At 34.7% G+C, this 14,590-nt stretch overlaps 1 protein-coding gene across 1 annotated transcript in view; it reads right to left on the reverse strand.

Annotated features, from left to right (window-relative positions):
• Positions 1 to 14,590, reverse strand: part of LOC126881300 (sterol O-acyltransferase 1-like) — a 146,895-nt gene that overhangs the window by 11,165 nt on the left and 121,140 nt on the right. Inside the window, exon 7 of the mRNA XM_050645502.1 lies at positions 14,215 to 14,539. Within this exon, the coding sequence (XP_050501459.1) occupies positions 14,215 to 14,539 (325 nt within the window). The remainder of the gene's footprint in view (positions 1 to 14,214; positions 14,540 to 14,590) is intronic.

The following is a 14,590-nucleotide window of genomic DNA, read 5'->3' on the forward strand; positions in this document are numbered from 1 at the left end:
CTGTGACCCATCGACAGAGCTGGGCCGGGTACTGATAAATTGTACTTGGGTACAGAGTACCGGGTACTTTTCGTACTCGGAATAATTCTGCTAAATCACTTTCAGTTACTCGACGACCATATCCTGTGTATTTTCTACGATGTCTGGTGTTGTTACTGTTTTTGGGCGTTCTTGACTCGGATCGTCTCGAGGGCTTGAACGACCACGTTCAAATTGAGCAAGTCACTTTCTACGGTAATAATTGAAGACGAATAGTTCTTATACACTTTCAACATTCGTTCATAAATTTCCTTTGATATTAAACCTTCCAAAAATAAAAATTCAACCACTGCACGATACCTCATTATTTCCATTGTAAAAAATACTGTGACCCATCGACAGAACTGGGCCGGGTACTGATAAATTGTACTCGGGTACAGCGTACCGGGTACTTTTCATACTCGGAATAATTCTACTAAATCACTTTCAGTTACTCGACGACCATATCCTGTGTATTTTCTACGATGTCTGGTGTTGTTACTGTTTTTGGGCGTTCTTGACTCGGATCGTCTTCAGGGCTTTAACGACCACGTTTAAATTGAGCAAGTCACTTTCTACGGTAATAATTGAAGATGAATAGTTCTTATACACTTTCAACATTCGTTCATAAATTTCCTTTGATGTTAAACCTTCCAAAAATAAAAATTCAACCACTGCACGATACCTGATTATTTCCATTGTAAAAAATACTGTGACCCATCGACAGAGCTGGGCCGGGTACTGATAAATTGTACTCGGGTACAGAGTACCGGGTACTTTTCATACTCGGAATAATTCTACTAAATCACTTTTAGTTACTCGACGACCATCTTCTTCTTCTACGGCACTACAGCCCAAATTGAGCCTTGGCCTCCTTTATTTTTTGCCTCCACTCTTGCCTGTCTGTGGCTGCTCTTCTCCATACACGGACTCCTAAAAGGGCTTGTGCGTCGCTGTTTACTGTGTCTTCCAGCGCTTTCGTTGCTTCCCAACCGGTCTCTTTCCTTGCATTCTAGCATTCAGTGCTCGTTTTGGTAGCCTATCCTCTCCCATTCTTATCACATGTCCGGCCCATTGCAATCTTTGTAATCTAATGAAGTCTGATAGGGGCGTTTCCTTATAAAGTTGATAAAGCTCGTTGTTGTATCGACTTCTGAAGATTCCGTTTTCCCTCACAGGTCCTAGTATTCTCCTAAGTACTTTCCTTTCGAATATGTCGAGTTTGTTTTTGGATGTTTCTTTCAGCACCCAGACTTCACTGCCATAGCATGTTATTGGTCTAATTAAGGTTTTATAGATTCTCATCTTTGTATTTTGGTGGACACTTTTTGACCGAAATATATGGGAGAGGGCAAAATAAGCTCTGTTTGCCTGCGTTATTCTCTTCCTTATTTCTCCATCTTCTGATCCGTCGGCATATATTTCTACTTCCAGGTATGTAAACTTTTCAACCATTTCAATGTCATCTTCATGTATAATGTTTTCTGGGACTATATTTCTTCTCGTCTGAGTCATTATTTTTGTTTTTTCTGTGTTAATTTCCAGACCTAGCATTTTTGTTTGTGTTTTTAACTCTGCATATGTTTCCTGTGCTCCTGTTGATGTTCTACTCATAATATTAATATCATCAGCATAAGCGGCCAGTTGAACCGTTCGGTTGGTCAGTAGATTTCCTCGTCCAGTTTGCATTTGCCTAACCGCATACTCCAGTGCCAGGTTAAACAATGTTGGGGCCAGCCCATCTCCCTGTTTTAGTCCCTGCGAAATGTTAAAAAAGTCTGTCCGGTGGTTTTGTATTCGTACACATGCCTGAGTTTCATCCATTGTGGCTTTAATGAGTCTTATTAACTTGTGTGGTATTGCCAATTCAGCCAATATATAGTATAGTTTGTTCCTTTTGACTGAGTCGTATGCCTGTTTGAAGTCTACAAACACGTTGTGAACATCAATATCGTGTTCCCATGCTTTGCTCAAGATCTGTTTTACTGTGAATATTTGATCCAGTGTCGATCTTCCCCGTCGGAAGCCCGTCTGATACTCTCCAATAATATTTTCTGCTAGTGGTTGGAGCCGCTGGTTTATAATATACGTGAGGACTTTATATGCTGTACATAGTAGAGAGATTCCACGGTAGTTTTTGCACTGGAGTTTGTCTCCTTTCTTATAGATCGGGCATACTATACTTTTCTTCCAGTCGTCGGGTATTTTCTCTTCTTGCCATACGTAGTAGTAGTTGAGACACGATCGAAGCAACATCGAATCTCTTTAATAACCGAATCAACGTATTAATATTTGATATTTGTTGTGATTTCTTTTTACTAGTCTAAAAAGTGATTTGCAATTAGTGTTTTGGAACAGGTATATTACAATTTTTAATTGCTTGCTAATTACAAGAATTCATAAAGTAAGGTAACACATTCCAGTCTGTTTTTTGTTTCTTGTTGTTTTTTTAAAGTATTTGGAGGAACATAAGCGTATCGTTAGCTGTATTTTCGGAAATATGCCGTCAAATTTAATATGTTCTTGCTGCAGCAAATCATACAAACCAAATTTAATGTTAAAATGCTCGGTGTGTACTAAAGTATTTAGACATACTTGTGTTAACATTAGTGCAAATGAGCTTGAACTGATTAATGATGAAGAGAAGGGATGTGACTGGTCTTGCATAAATTGTAGACAAATTGGTAATCAGATTAAAGACTTAAAATCATTAATTCTCTCACTTCAGGCTGAAATACAAGCCCTAAAAAATGATAACCAGATTTTGAAATCTTCTTCGAACCCACTAGAAATGGAAGAAATAATACAAGAAGTCAACGAACGAAATAAAAGAAAACGAAATGTTATTTTCTTTGGTGTGCCGGAACAGGATCAACAACTATCTGAGGATCATCGTAAGATTAGCGATAAGTCTGAAGTTCAAAAAATAATCTCAAGCGTAAGTCCTAATGTGAATACTGCCAACATTAAGCTCTTCAGACTTGGGCAAGTTAATCAAGGGCGAATTCGACCAATTAAGGTCATATTAGATGATGAAAATGATGTATTTGCTTTAATACGGCAAGCTAAATTTCTAAGAAATGGGAACTACAAAAATGTGTCAATGTCATTTGATCGAACTAGAAATCAAATTAATTATTACAACAATGTAAAGGTTGAACTAAACAACATGAATGCGAGTGGAAATGGATCTTTCAAAATCAAGTATATGAATGGTATACCCAAGGTAGTGCCTTTAAACCAATAGAGCCCGACAGTGTTGTAGGATGTGAACTTATATGTTATTACCAGAATGTACGTGGTCTTAACTCTAAAGTTTCAGAGTTTTATACTAGTGTAAGTGAGGGTGAATATGACATTATTGCTTTAAGTGAGACCTGGTTGAACAAGGATGTGTCCAGTCTAGAGTTGTTTCCTGATCAATACGATGTGTATAGAAAGGATCGAAAATTTGATGTTGTAGATAAAACCACTGGGGGAGGCGTCTTATTAGCGCTGAAGACGGAGATTAAATCGTCTGTTATCGATGTATCCACATACGATCTACAGTTTCCCCTAATCGATATGTTAGCTGTAAAATGTTGTGTTGGTTATAGAAAATTTTATGTTTTAGTTCTTTATATTATTGATAAGTTAAGTTCTGAAGACTTCGAATACTTTTTTGAATGTTTAGAACAACTGGATATATTTAATGAAACCATTGTTATATTAGGTGACTTCAATGTACCCAAGTTTGTAGATCAAAGCAGATTAGATAAAAAAACATCAACTGTATTAGATTTTTTAAGTTTATTTAATTTAGTTCAATACAATGATGTGCCTAATAACTTAGGTCGTTTGTTGGATTTAGTAATGTCATCAGAGAAATGTGATATTATTCATGATAATTCTTCACTGGTTAAAGAAGATGGTCATCATCCTGCACTTATGATAAAGATTAATAATTTGGGAAAAAAGGAAATTAGGTTTTTACCAAATTCTAGTTCGAAAATGTATAATTTTCGGAAAGCAAATTTCACTTCTCTGTATTCTGAACTATTACAAACTAATTGGGACTTTTTAGATAATTACGATGATGTAAATATAGCATTAAAGCAATTTTATAATATATTGTATACAATAGTTGATAGATATGTTCCGGTATACAAAAATTATAAACATAAGTATCCAAATTGGTATCACTCAGATATTATTAAAAATATTAAACTCAAAGCCAAAAACCGTCAAAAGTATAGAAAAACAGGAAACGAAATATATCACATAGAATTTAAAAGATTGCGCAAAGTTATTAAACAGCAAATTAAAACTGCATATAACAATTACATTGAAAACATTCAAGACAGTATTACCATTGAAACAAAATCATTTTGGTCTTATGTACATACTAAAAATAAGTCATCGCGAATTCCAGGTGAAATGTGCTATGAGGGAAATACTTTTGATAATCCCCAGGATATTGTCAACGCTTTTAAAACATTTTTTGAAAAAGTATATGTATCTACTGACAATAATGAACCAGAGGACATCAGCGTTCAGGGTTTTAATTTACCAACCATTAATTTTTTGAAATTTGAAGAAAATGAAATTCTGGAAGCTTTTAAAAGATTAAAAAATAAAATGACGACTGGTCCAGATAAGATTCCAGCATTTCTAGTTAAAGATTGTACACGAATATTTGTCAAACCGCTTCAAAAACTGTTTAACTTGTCTTTGGAAACTGGAAAATATCCTGAAATATGGAAAGAGTCAAAAGTATGTCCTATATTTAAAAATGGAGTTAAATCTGATATATCTAATTACAGACCTGTCTCTCTGTTGTGTAACTTCTCAAAGATTTTCGAGATTGTTCTGTATAATCGTATATATCCGTGTGTTCGCGGCTATATTGCACCTTTTCAACACGGATTCATAGATAAACGATCTACTGTCACAAACCTGGTAGTGATGACACAATTTATTTCTGAAGTATTAGATGAACAAGGACAAATTGATGTCGTATATACAGATTTCTCGAAGGCATTTGATAAGGTGGTTCATCCGTATTTATTATCCAAGTTATCAAATTTAGGATTTTCTGTTAATTTAATTAAATTCTTTGGTAGTTATTTAATAGGAAGGAGACAGTATGTATTCTATAATGGTTTTAAGTCAGATTTAATTCTGTCTAAGTCTGGTGTTCCGCAAGGCTCCAATCTAGGACCGTTATTATTTTTACTTTATATTAATGATTTGTTTCAAGAAATTAACTGTAAAAAATTGTGTTTTGCGGACGACTTGAAAATTTTCTGTAAGATCGACACTATTGGCGATTGTTTAGAACTTCAGCGTAACTTAACTGCTATTGATACATGGTGTACTAATAACAAACTACTATTAAATTCTGCAAAATGTAAAGTAGTGAGTTTTTGCAGGAAATTGACGACAATTAACTTTAACTATATAATTCAGAACTCTGTTTTGGAAAAATGTAATAGCCTCAAAGACTTAGGTGTCATTTTTGACTGCAAGTTAACTTTCAATTTGCATATTGAACAAAAAGTTTCTGAAGCTATGAGAATGTACGGTTTCATTATTAGGAATTGCAGAAACTTCACCAACATAACACCAATAAAATTATTATACTATTCTCTAGTACGTCCAAAATTAGAATATTGCAGTTTAGTTTGGTATCCTATATATAATTGTTATACAAAAGATATTGAAAAAGTACAGAGAAAACTTATAAAATATCTGATATTTAAAATTGATGGAATCTATCCTAACCGTGGATGTGATAATAATACATTATGTTGTAGAGTTGACATGGTTAGTTTATAATTAAGGAGAGAAATTAGTTCATTAACATTTTTGTATAAATTATTACATAACAGTATTGACTGTAGTGATTTATTAGCACAAATTAATTTCAACGTTCCTCGAGTTAGATCTAGATCAAACGTTTTATTTAAGTGTCCAAGAGCAAGAACAAATATATTAGTTAAATCGCCTCTTTTTGTCATGTGTAAGAATTATAATAGTATTTGCAATCATTCTGATATTTTTTCGTGCTCACTTAATGATTTGTTAAAAATGGCTTCTCTTTACTTAGATTAGGTCTCTACTATTACTTTGTAGATGTTATACTAATGAATTATGTTATTTTTTTCCTGTATTTGTCCTATAAATGGGAAATTGTTGGGCAATAAAGCTATTATTATTATTATTATTATTATTATTATACGTCTCTGATGAGCGCGTGGATGTGACTTGCTAGGTGGTCGCCACCTACCTTATATAGTTCTGCTGGTATTTCATCAACTCTGGTATTTGTTCTAGCTGGTATTTGTTTTTCTGGGCCTTAATGGCTTCGAAAACTTCCTCTATGGTTGGAGCTTCTACTCCATTCTCTTCTACGTAGATCATACCCATTTCATCTTCCATGTCTACTTGAGTTCCAAGTAGTGTCTGAAAATAATGCTTCCAGGTTTCTGTGACTTTCTGTTGGTCACTGATTATTTGCCCACTTTCATCTTTACATAGACTTGTTTGAGGTTTATACCCACTTTTTATCTTTTTCAGGTATTCGTAAGCCCCTCTAATTTCGTTGATTTTGAAATGTTCTTCCATTTTTTCTATTTGTCCATTTTCATAGGCTCTCTTTTTATTTCTACATGTCTTGTCTGCTTTCCGTCTTGCGACTTCAAATAATGCTCGTCTTTGCCGTGTTCTTCTTGTTATGTACATTTTGTGTGCTTCATTTCTTTCCTCGATTGCTTGTCTGCACTCGTCATCAAACCATGCTGCTCTTCTCTCCTTTTTCTTGTTTCCCAAGGTGGACGCTGCTGCTGTCAGTACTGCTGTTTTGATATTAGTCCATTTGCCCTCTAGGAGTGCAGTTCTAGTGTCCTTAACTCATTTGCGACTTCTTGTTCGAACTTCTCTTTACATTCCTGAATCTTCAGTTTTTCCAGGTCCAGCTTGTTTGTTCTTTGTTGTCTTTCGTTTCTTTTGCTGTTAACTCTGCATCTAAATTTGGTTTGTACTAAAAGATGGTCTGATCCACAGCATGCTCCTCGTCGTGTTCTCACATCGGAGATACTACTGGCTGCCCTTTTGTCTATCATCACATGGTCAATTTGATTGGTTGTGGTTCCATCTGGTGAAATCCATGTCATTTTGTGTATGCCTTTATGTGGGAAGCATGTGGAACTTACAACCATGTTTTTACTGGTGGCAAAATTTATCAAAAACTCCCCATTCTCGCTTGTTTCATTGTGCAGAGAGTGTTTTCCTATTGTGCCATAGAACTGCGGTTCCTTGCCTATTTTAGCATTCATATCACCCATTATAATCTTGATGTCATTTTTTGGCGCATTATCATATACTATCTCCAGCTGTTGGTAAAAGCTTTCCTTTGTATGTTGCTCTTGATCTTCTGTTGGACAGTGAATGTTTATCATTGTTAGGTTGAAGAAGTGGGTGCGAATTCTCAACTTACATATCCTTTCACTGACTGCCTGGAAGTCGATGATTTTTGACTTAAAATCATTATCCACCACAAATGCGACTCCACATTATTTGCTTCCTTGTTCCTTCCCACTATATAGAATTGTGTGCGTTTTAGTGTCCCTGACACCTTTCCCCAGCCATCTTGTCTCCTGAAGAGCAGTAATCATGATCTTATATCTTTTTAGTTCTTGCAGAAGTGCGGTTGGAGCTCCTGGTCTATTTAGCGTCCTCACTAGCGACCATATCCCGTGTATTTTCTACGATGTCTGGTGTTGTTACTGTTTTTAAGGCGTTCTTGACTCGGATCGTCTTCAGGGCTTGAACGACCACGTTTAAATTGAGCAAGTCATTTTCTGCGGTAATAATTGAAGATGAATAGTTCTTATACACTTTCAATATTCGTTCATAAATTTCCTTTGATGTTAAACCTTCCAAAAATCAAAATTCAACCACTGCACGATACCTGATTATTTCCATTGTAAAAAATACTGTGACCCATCGACAGAGCTGGGCCGGGTACTGATAAATTGTACTCGGGTACAGAGTACCGGGTACTTTTCATATTTGAGTAACGAGTACAGAGTACCGAGTACATTGCTCAAAAAAAGTACTCAGAGTACAATACTCAAAGTACAATTACCGGAATTTCTCGGGTACTTATTTCGAGTACCTACATTCGAATATAGGACCCGAAAAAAAGTAAGAAAAAAGTAATAATTAGGGAGCGGATTTATATGCGATCAATTTTGATCAAATATGTGCATACATATTATATTAAGTAAAAAATTTCGAAATACATATGCGTAAGATAGATTCTCGTAAAAAATTTTGAAATACATATGCACAAAAATTCAAAGAATGAGCATTTATTGAAACCACATATTTTCTGTTCTATTCTAGTGTATAGTACTCAACATTTTTCTATAAAAATATAATAGGCTCAACATGTTTCTATAATAGGCTTGTATGCGATTATGCCGCAGAATTTCAAAATGGCGACAGTTTAGTTCTTCAATGGCGAAAGTGTCAAAAACTATTAATAATTTGGTACTTAGTCTTCAACTCCTATGAAAAATGCTCTAACAGGTCAATTTATTTTAATTTTCTCTTACACGTACCGATAAAAATTATTGAATTTTTTATAGATATATGTCAAAAATATGCTTATTTTTCTTTGGCGTTTTCTAATTATGAGATGGCCGTTTTTGTCTTCCACAGCACCCTATTCTCGCAATCGCCATCCCTGGGGTCTCTATATTTATATCAAAGGATTTTCTTTGTTAGTTTTTCATCTCATTTCAGTATTCGCGAACTCAATCGACTATAGGTGGCAGTGCAGTTGCATGAAAATGGCCGATGTAATTGGGATATCGTATTTTTCTATAATTAATATTGTTATTGATGTAATTCATTAATATAAATAAATTACTTATTAAATGAACACATCCGACAAGCTTTCAAACGACGTCCACACATAGGTTAACGGATGATTGGTTTATATTTTCATCCCAATTCCTCTAGTTCCAAATAAGCGGCAGCACCCTCGCTTGAGCTCGCGAATTCCTCTCCATCTTCTTCCCGGTGGGTCCCAGTCCACTATTCTTTTCGGCCACTTATGCTTTGGCATTCTTTGTTCATGGCCATAATATTGCAGGGCTCTGTTTTCTAACTTATTTGTGATTGAACAACAGTTCAATGTCAGGAATGTCCCCCTGACCGTGAGCAAATAAATATTTAGTATGCTCTTCAATAAAGAAATAAGCATAAATATAGAAGACGTTTCGGGGGTGTTCTCACAACTCCTATGGAACATAGTTTTGGATACCCTGGTTGCCCAAATCAGCATGAACGGTTTCTACACAATAGCCTATGCAGACGACATAACTGTCTTTTTAAACGGTAATTTGAGAACACACTATGTGAGAGATTACAAGTTGCACTCAGACTAATAGAAACATTGTATAGAACTCTTCACCAGAAAAGAATTATTACGGGATTAATACCCCCCAAAGATTCTAAACTGCAGTCTAAACTTCTCTGAACAGGTGAAATACCTTGATACCCCTTGAAAATATTACCCTTGACAGGAAGTTAACATGGAACTCTCACTTAGATAGTAGAGCTAAAAGAGCATTATGATTGCCTGTGAACAGGATCGGCGAACGGTCGGACGCATTGCAGTTGGGGCCTTTCGCTCAGGGTGGTCGCCTGGATCTAACCTACTATCATTAGGCCAGTGCTAACTAACGGAGCTATTGCTTGGGTACCAAAAGTACTACAGGCAATAGCTGTCAATAAACTAAACCCTATCTAGCAGATGGCTCGCCTCAACTGCTGCAATGGAGTTACTCATTTTCATTAACTCTTAAGACATATTATATATCAAAGAGGCAGTGGCGTACTGAGTATGACTCCGCGGGTTCCGCGGAACCAGGGCCCGGGCCCCGCAGGGGGCCTCTTTAATGCGCTTTTTTCTTCTTTTGTTTCTAATTTGATGGGGACATTTTGAACTACACAAGTACACACATAATAAATGTAACTGCTTAATAGATTTTAATTTTTGTGTAGGTAATTGTGTAGGTAAAAACGAAGAATAACTATTCCTCAAAAAATTTGAAAACAAAATTTACTGAAATACAGGGAATGCTGTTGTAAGGTTCCCTACACCTTTTACCTGCTATCTAAAGCCCATGTTTCAACTTATAAAGACTAACCGTTAGGGCTGCCTACGCGTGATAACTCAAACACTTGTATATTAGCACGATTCATGAATAAGATGTAGGTAAACTACAAAGTTGTAAATATGTATTGCAAGTTTTATAGCAATAATCCCAATACAATAGGGTCGATACTGGTGTTTATAGAACCGTCATCATTCAGCCTGTAATTTTATATAGGTAGGTGATTTTTAAAAATTGAAATTAAATTCTAAATATAGACAGTAGTGGTAAGGATAACTAAAGACTATATAGAGACACTAATTTCTTTTTAAGAAAATCTCGTCGTTTGATAAAAGATATCAGCCCTACCGTTATCCAAGGTTTTTTTGGATATTTTTTTATTTAAGCGTTTTATCTCCCTAGAATTTTGTATGAATTTATTTAACTTATTTATAAATGTATAATATTATGCAATTTGAGAATCTATTTGGTTCATATATACATTTTATTCCAATGTTCATTTTTTAAAACCTGTGTTAGTTTTCCGATATTAAGATTTTTAATTATGACTGGAATTTTGGATGTAGAAAATTTTTGAATTTCGTTATTTATAAAAACGGCTGGCGTAAAGTGATCAATCATGTGAGTATGAAGAACGATAGGATTAATATTAATTCACTGTTTTAATAGTCTATTGTTGTTTTTTAAGTTTCTAACATCAAAAGTAAGTAAATTTCGATCAAAATAATTTTGATACTTATCTTTTTTTTTTGGTTGGTAAAAAAGTCGTGAAAATCACCTTCTAATTAGCATCCGAAATGATATTAATCGTTACCGCTTCACAAATTACTTTACTTAATGTTTATAAGATATGTAAGATTCGTTGGTTCAAAGTACTTATTTTTGAAAAGGCTGTAGTCAAATGGGCTTAAACGAGTCAATAATCACGAGTATATGCAAAATTTGAACAGGCATATCTTAAAACCAATTTTTGTCTTCAGGAAAACAAAAAGTCCAAAATATTCACAATAGCAAAACGTATATTTTTTTATACTAGTTGAGATTTTTGAAGTTGAGTTATTTTGAAAACACAATTTTTTTCAAAAGTATTATTTTTTTTAATTTAAAACCAAATTGTTTTCAAAATTGAGCACTTTGAAGCGGTAAAACTTACAGATTATATAAACCAGGGGTCACCAATTATATTCCCTGAGGGTCCGTTTCGAAAACTTATGACACTTCCTTCTCAAAACGTGTTTTTTTTTGAAAAATGAACATATTCACTCACAAATAACTCGAAAAGTATTGACTTAGTGACGAAACTCTATAGAACTTAAGGTTGCTTAGAATTAGTCAGTTTATTAAATTTCGGACTTATCTTGAACGTATGTTTTTCACCCGAGAAGGGATGAAACACCCCTAGGGCAGAATCGCACATCGGTACAATAGGTATCCCTTTTTTGGTTTGACATGTTAGCTATGTGTATGCCAAATTTCATCTCAATCCGAGCAGTTCTTTAAAATTTACATCAAAAACCGTGGGTAAATGGACTATAAATTAGTTTGAGTTTTTATGAAATATTTTATGACATATGATGATTTATATTGAATGTTTTGGGCGGGGGCCCGCATCCCAACTGGAACCAGGGCCCGCTGATCTATCAGTACGCCACTGCAAAGAGGTGTCGCTGATGACAATGATGCGATGACGCTCAGCGGTTGTAAATCTACACGGTTCTTAGACATTACTACGGTTGCCTAAATCGACTAACCAATGAACATTAAGGGTGAGATTACGTCACGAGAGTTTACTGTCATTTGAATCGTAATATGATTTTTTTCGAATCCCGAGAAAACCAAGTATTTTAGAAAAATTTAAACGCAGGATGCAAGATTACATTATTACGGACGGGGGAAAGCCCCTTAGAATAAACAAGCAGATTCTATTGAATGAAATATTTGAAATTAAATATCACACTTCTCTTTTATTTTCAGCCCTGTAACTTATTAAAATAAACATTATAGAAGTTTTCAAGGTCTTTCAGCCCTCGGTAATAACGTAGTCTTTCATTCTGAGTTTAAATTTTTCAAAAATATTTATTAGTTTTCTCAGGATTCGAAAAAAATGAATACAATTAAAACACATTGAGAATTTTTACATGCGTCAAAATTTTGCATTAACTCAATGTAAAATTCTGAGCTGTTGAGTTCCAGCTTCCCTAATAATTATTTTACATCAAAAGACATTAGAAACTATTTGTAGAGGATTGAAATCTGTATTGGAAATAACTGTTAAAATTGGTCTACGTAATTAAACATATTCCAAAATTTTGTAAAAATGTAATACATTTTAGTTTTCAGCCCAAACTTAGGCCACACACAATGAAATAATGTTCACATTTTTGAACTGTCAATATTTTTATTTTATCATCTATTGTTTAAAAACAATACAGTTGATAAGATACCCTCAGTTGCGGAGAAAGGATTAATAATAAAGATTTTTTTATTCAGTCAATGGTGTGAGCACTGTCAGTTAAATAGTAACGTGTGGCCTTACTTTTACACGCATACCTATTGTGGCAAATGTATCATAGGTATTTTTCAAAATTTTGGAATGCATTTAAATCGTAGAACAATTTTAACTTTTGATTTTAATACAGATTTTAATTCTCTACAAGTATTCTTTCATGACTTTTGATGTAAAATAATTAGGGAAGCAGGAATTCAACAATTTAGAATTTTACATTGAGTTTCCTATGGCCCTTTTTACGATTCATCACCCGGTATAAGGTAAAATGTGTACTATTTGTCTTATTATTTCATAATAACACAAATAATACACATATATACGCAATAACACACATTCAATGATCGAAAATCATTTAAAAATATGGGAATGTAAACTCTTGTGACGTAAAGTCAAAAATATAAGTCTCCCCACCACCGTCGGACAAGACAACCGTAATAAAGTCTAATAACCGTGGTAAATCTAGATGTAGGAATGGGACCGTGATGGTCGTGACGTCAAAACGTCAAAAAAAGTTTTCCAAACAGGTTGTGTCTACGTACACGCTAAAATGTACGCAAATAAAAAAGTTAAACTTCATCAAGCTAGTGACTATTTAGCGTGGGCAGTGACTGTATATTTTGATATACGCTATTTTGATATGTATAGTGTTTGTTTGATAGAAAAATATTTGTTATGACGTTTAATTCTACCTAACTTTTTTATTGGCGTACACGTTAGCATATACCTAGACACAACCTGTTTGGAAAAATTTTGACGTTTTGACGTCACACTATCACGGTCCATTGAGATGTCGTTTCTGACGGGGTGAGCTGGATGCAATACCCCTGATACAGGCAGGCCATGGAGGCGACTCAATTAAACCTACGTTTGTCTTCGACAAACCCTACAAAATCGAAACAAGATAACATAGGGAGTCAAACGTGTCAAACGCATATTGCATCCACCGATGACTCCAAAATGGAAGAAGGCTCAGGATGCGAGATATACTCCAGATCACTGAACCTTAGTATAAAATGGGGTATGGACAAAAATTCCAGCGTAGTTCAGACTGAACTGGCTGGTATCTCCATAGCCGCAAAAGAGATAACCCGGAAAGGTATAGCCGGTAAAGCAATAATAATCTACACAGACAGCAGAAAAGCGCTACTAACCCTGAATAGACCACGTCTCATATCAGGGCTAGTAATGGAGTGTCATGATTCAATAGCCCAAGCTTCGGATGGTAACAATATCATCCTGAGTTGGGTTAAAGGACACAATGGAAATAAAGGCAACCGCATAGCTGACCTGCTAGTTAGGAAGGCAGCAAGCCTAAAAATCTTAGTATCTGGTGATCTTTTTGGCTGGTAACTGCAGCAATCGCGGAAATTGCCAAATGTCCTCTCCCTACTGTACAGATACAGATATGGTTATTAATATTAATCGTTAATCTTTCTTTTCTAATATAATTAGGGAGCCATCGATAATATAAACTTTTAAAATGTTTTCGAATATTAATGTTATCTTCAAATGACTTACCATATTCCATTTCTTGTAATACTGTTGAACATTTGTACAGTTCCACCAATCAGCGTAAAACAGTCGATCTCCAAATCTAAGAAGTTCACCCACAGCATTTTGGATGGAGTGTAGTACAGTAAAGAACATCAACCATATAATAACATAAGCAGGTATGCAGAATTCAATAAAAAGTAGAAACACCTCCAACGCGCTCCATGTTTTTAAACAAGATTCTTTGAAATATGGAGTAATGACGTATTCGTACCAATACGCCAAAAAAATTATTATATTAGCTATTTCGAATAACCGGAAAAACACAAAACCCCATCTTATCTTCTTTAGCCTAAAATGAAATAAAAAAGTATTAACTATTATAATAATTATTTATAAGTTT

This window comes from Diabrotica virgifera, chromosome 3 (genome assembly GCF_917563875.1).
Source record: "Diabrotica virgifera virgifera chromosome 3, PGI_DIABVI_V3a".
In the NCBI taxonomy this organism is placed as follows: Eukaryota; Metazoa; Arthropoda; class Insecta; order Coleoptera; family Chrysomelidae; genus Diabrotica; species Diabrotica virgifera.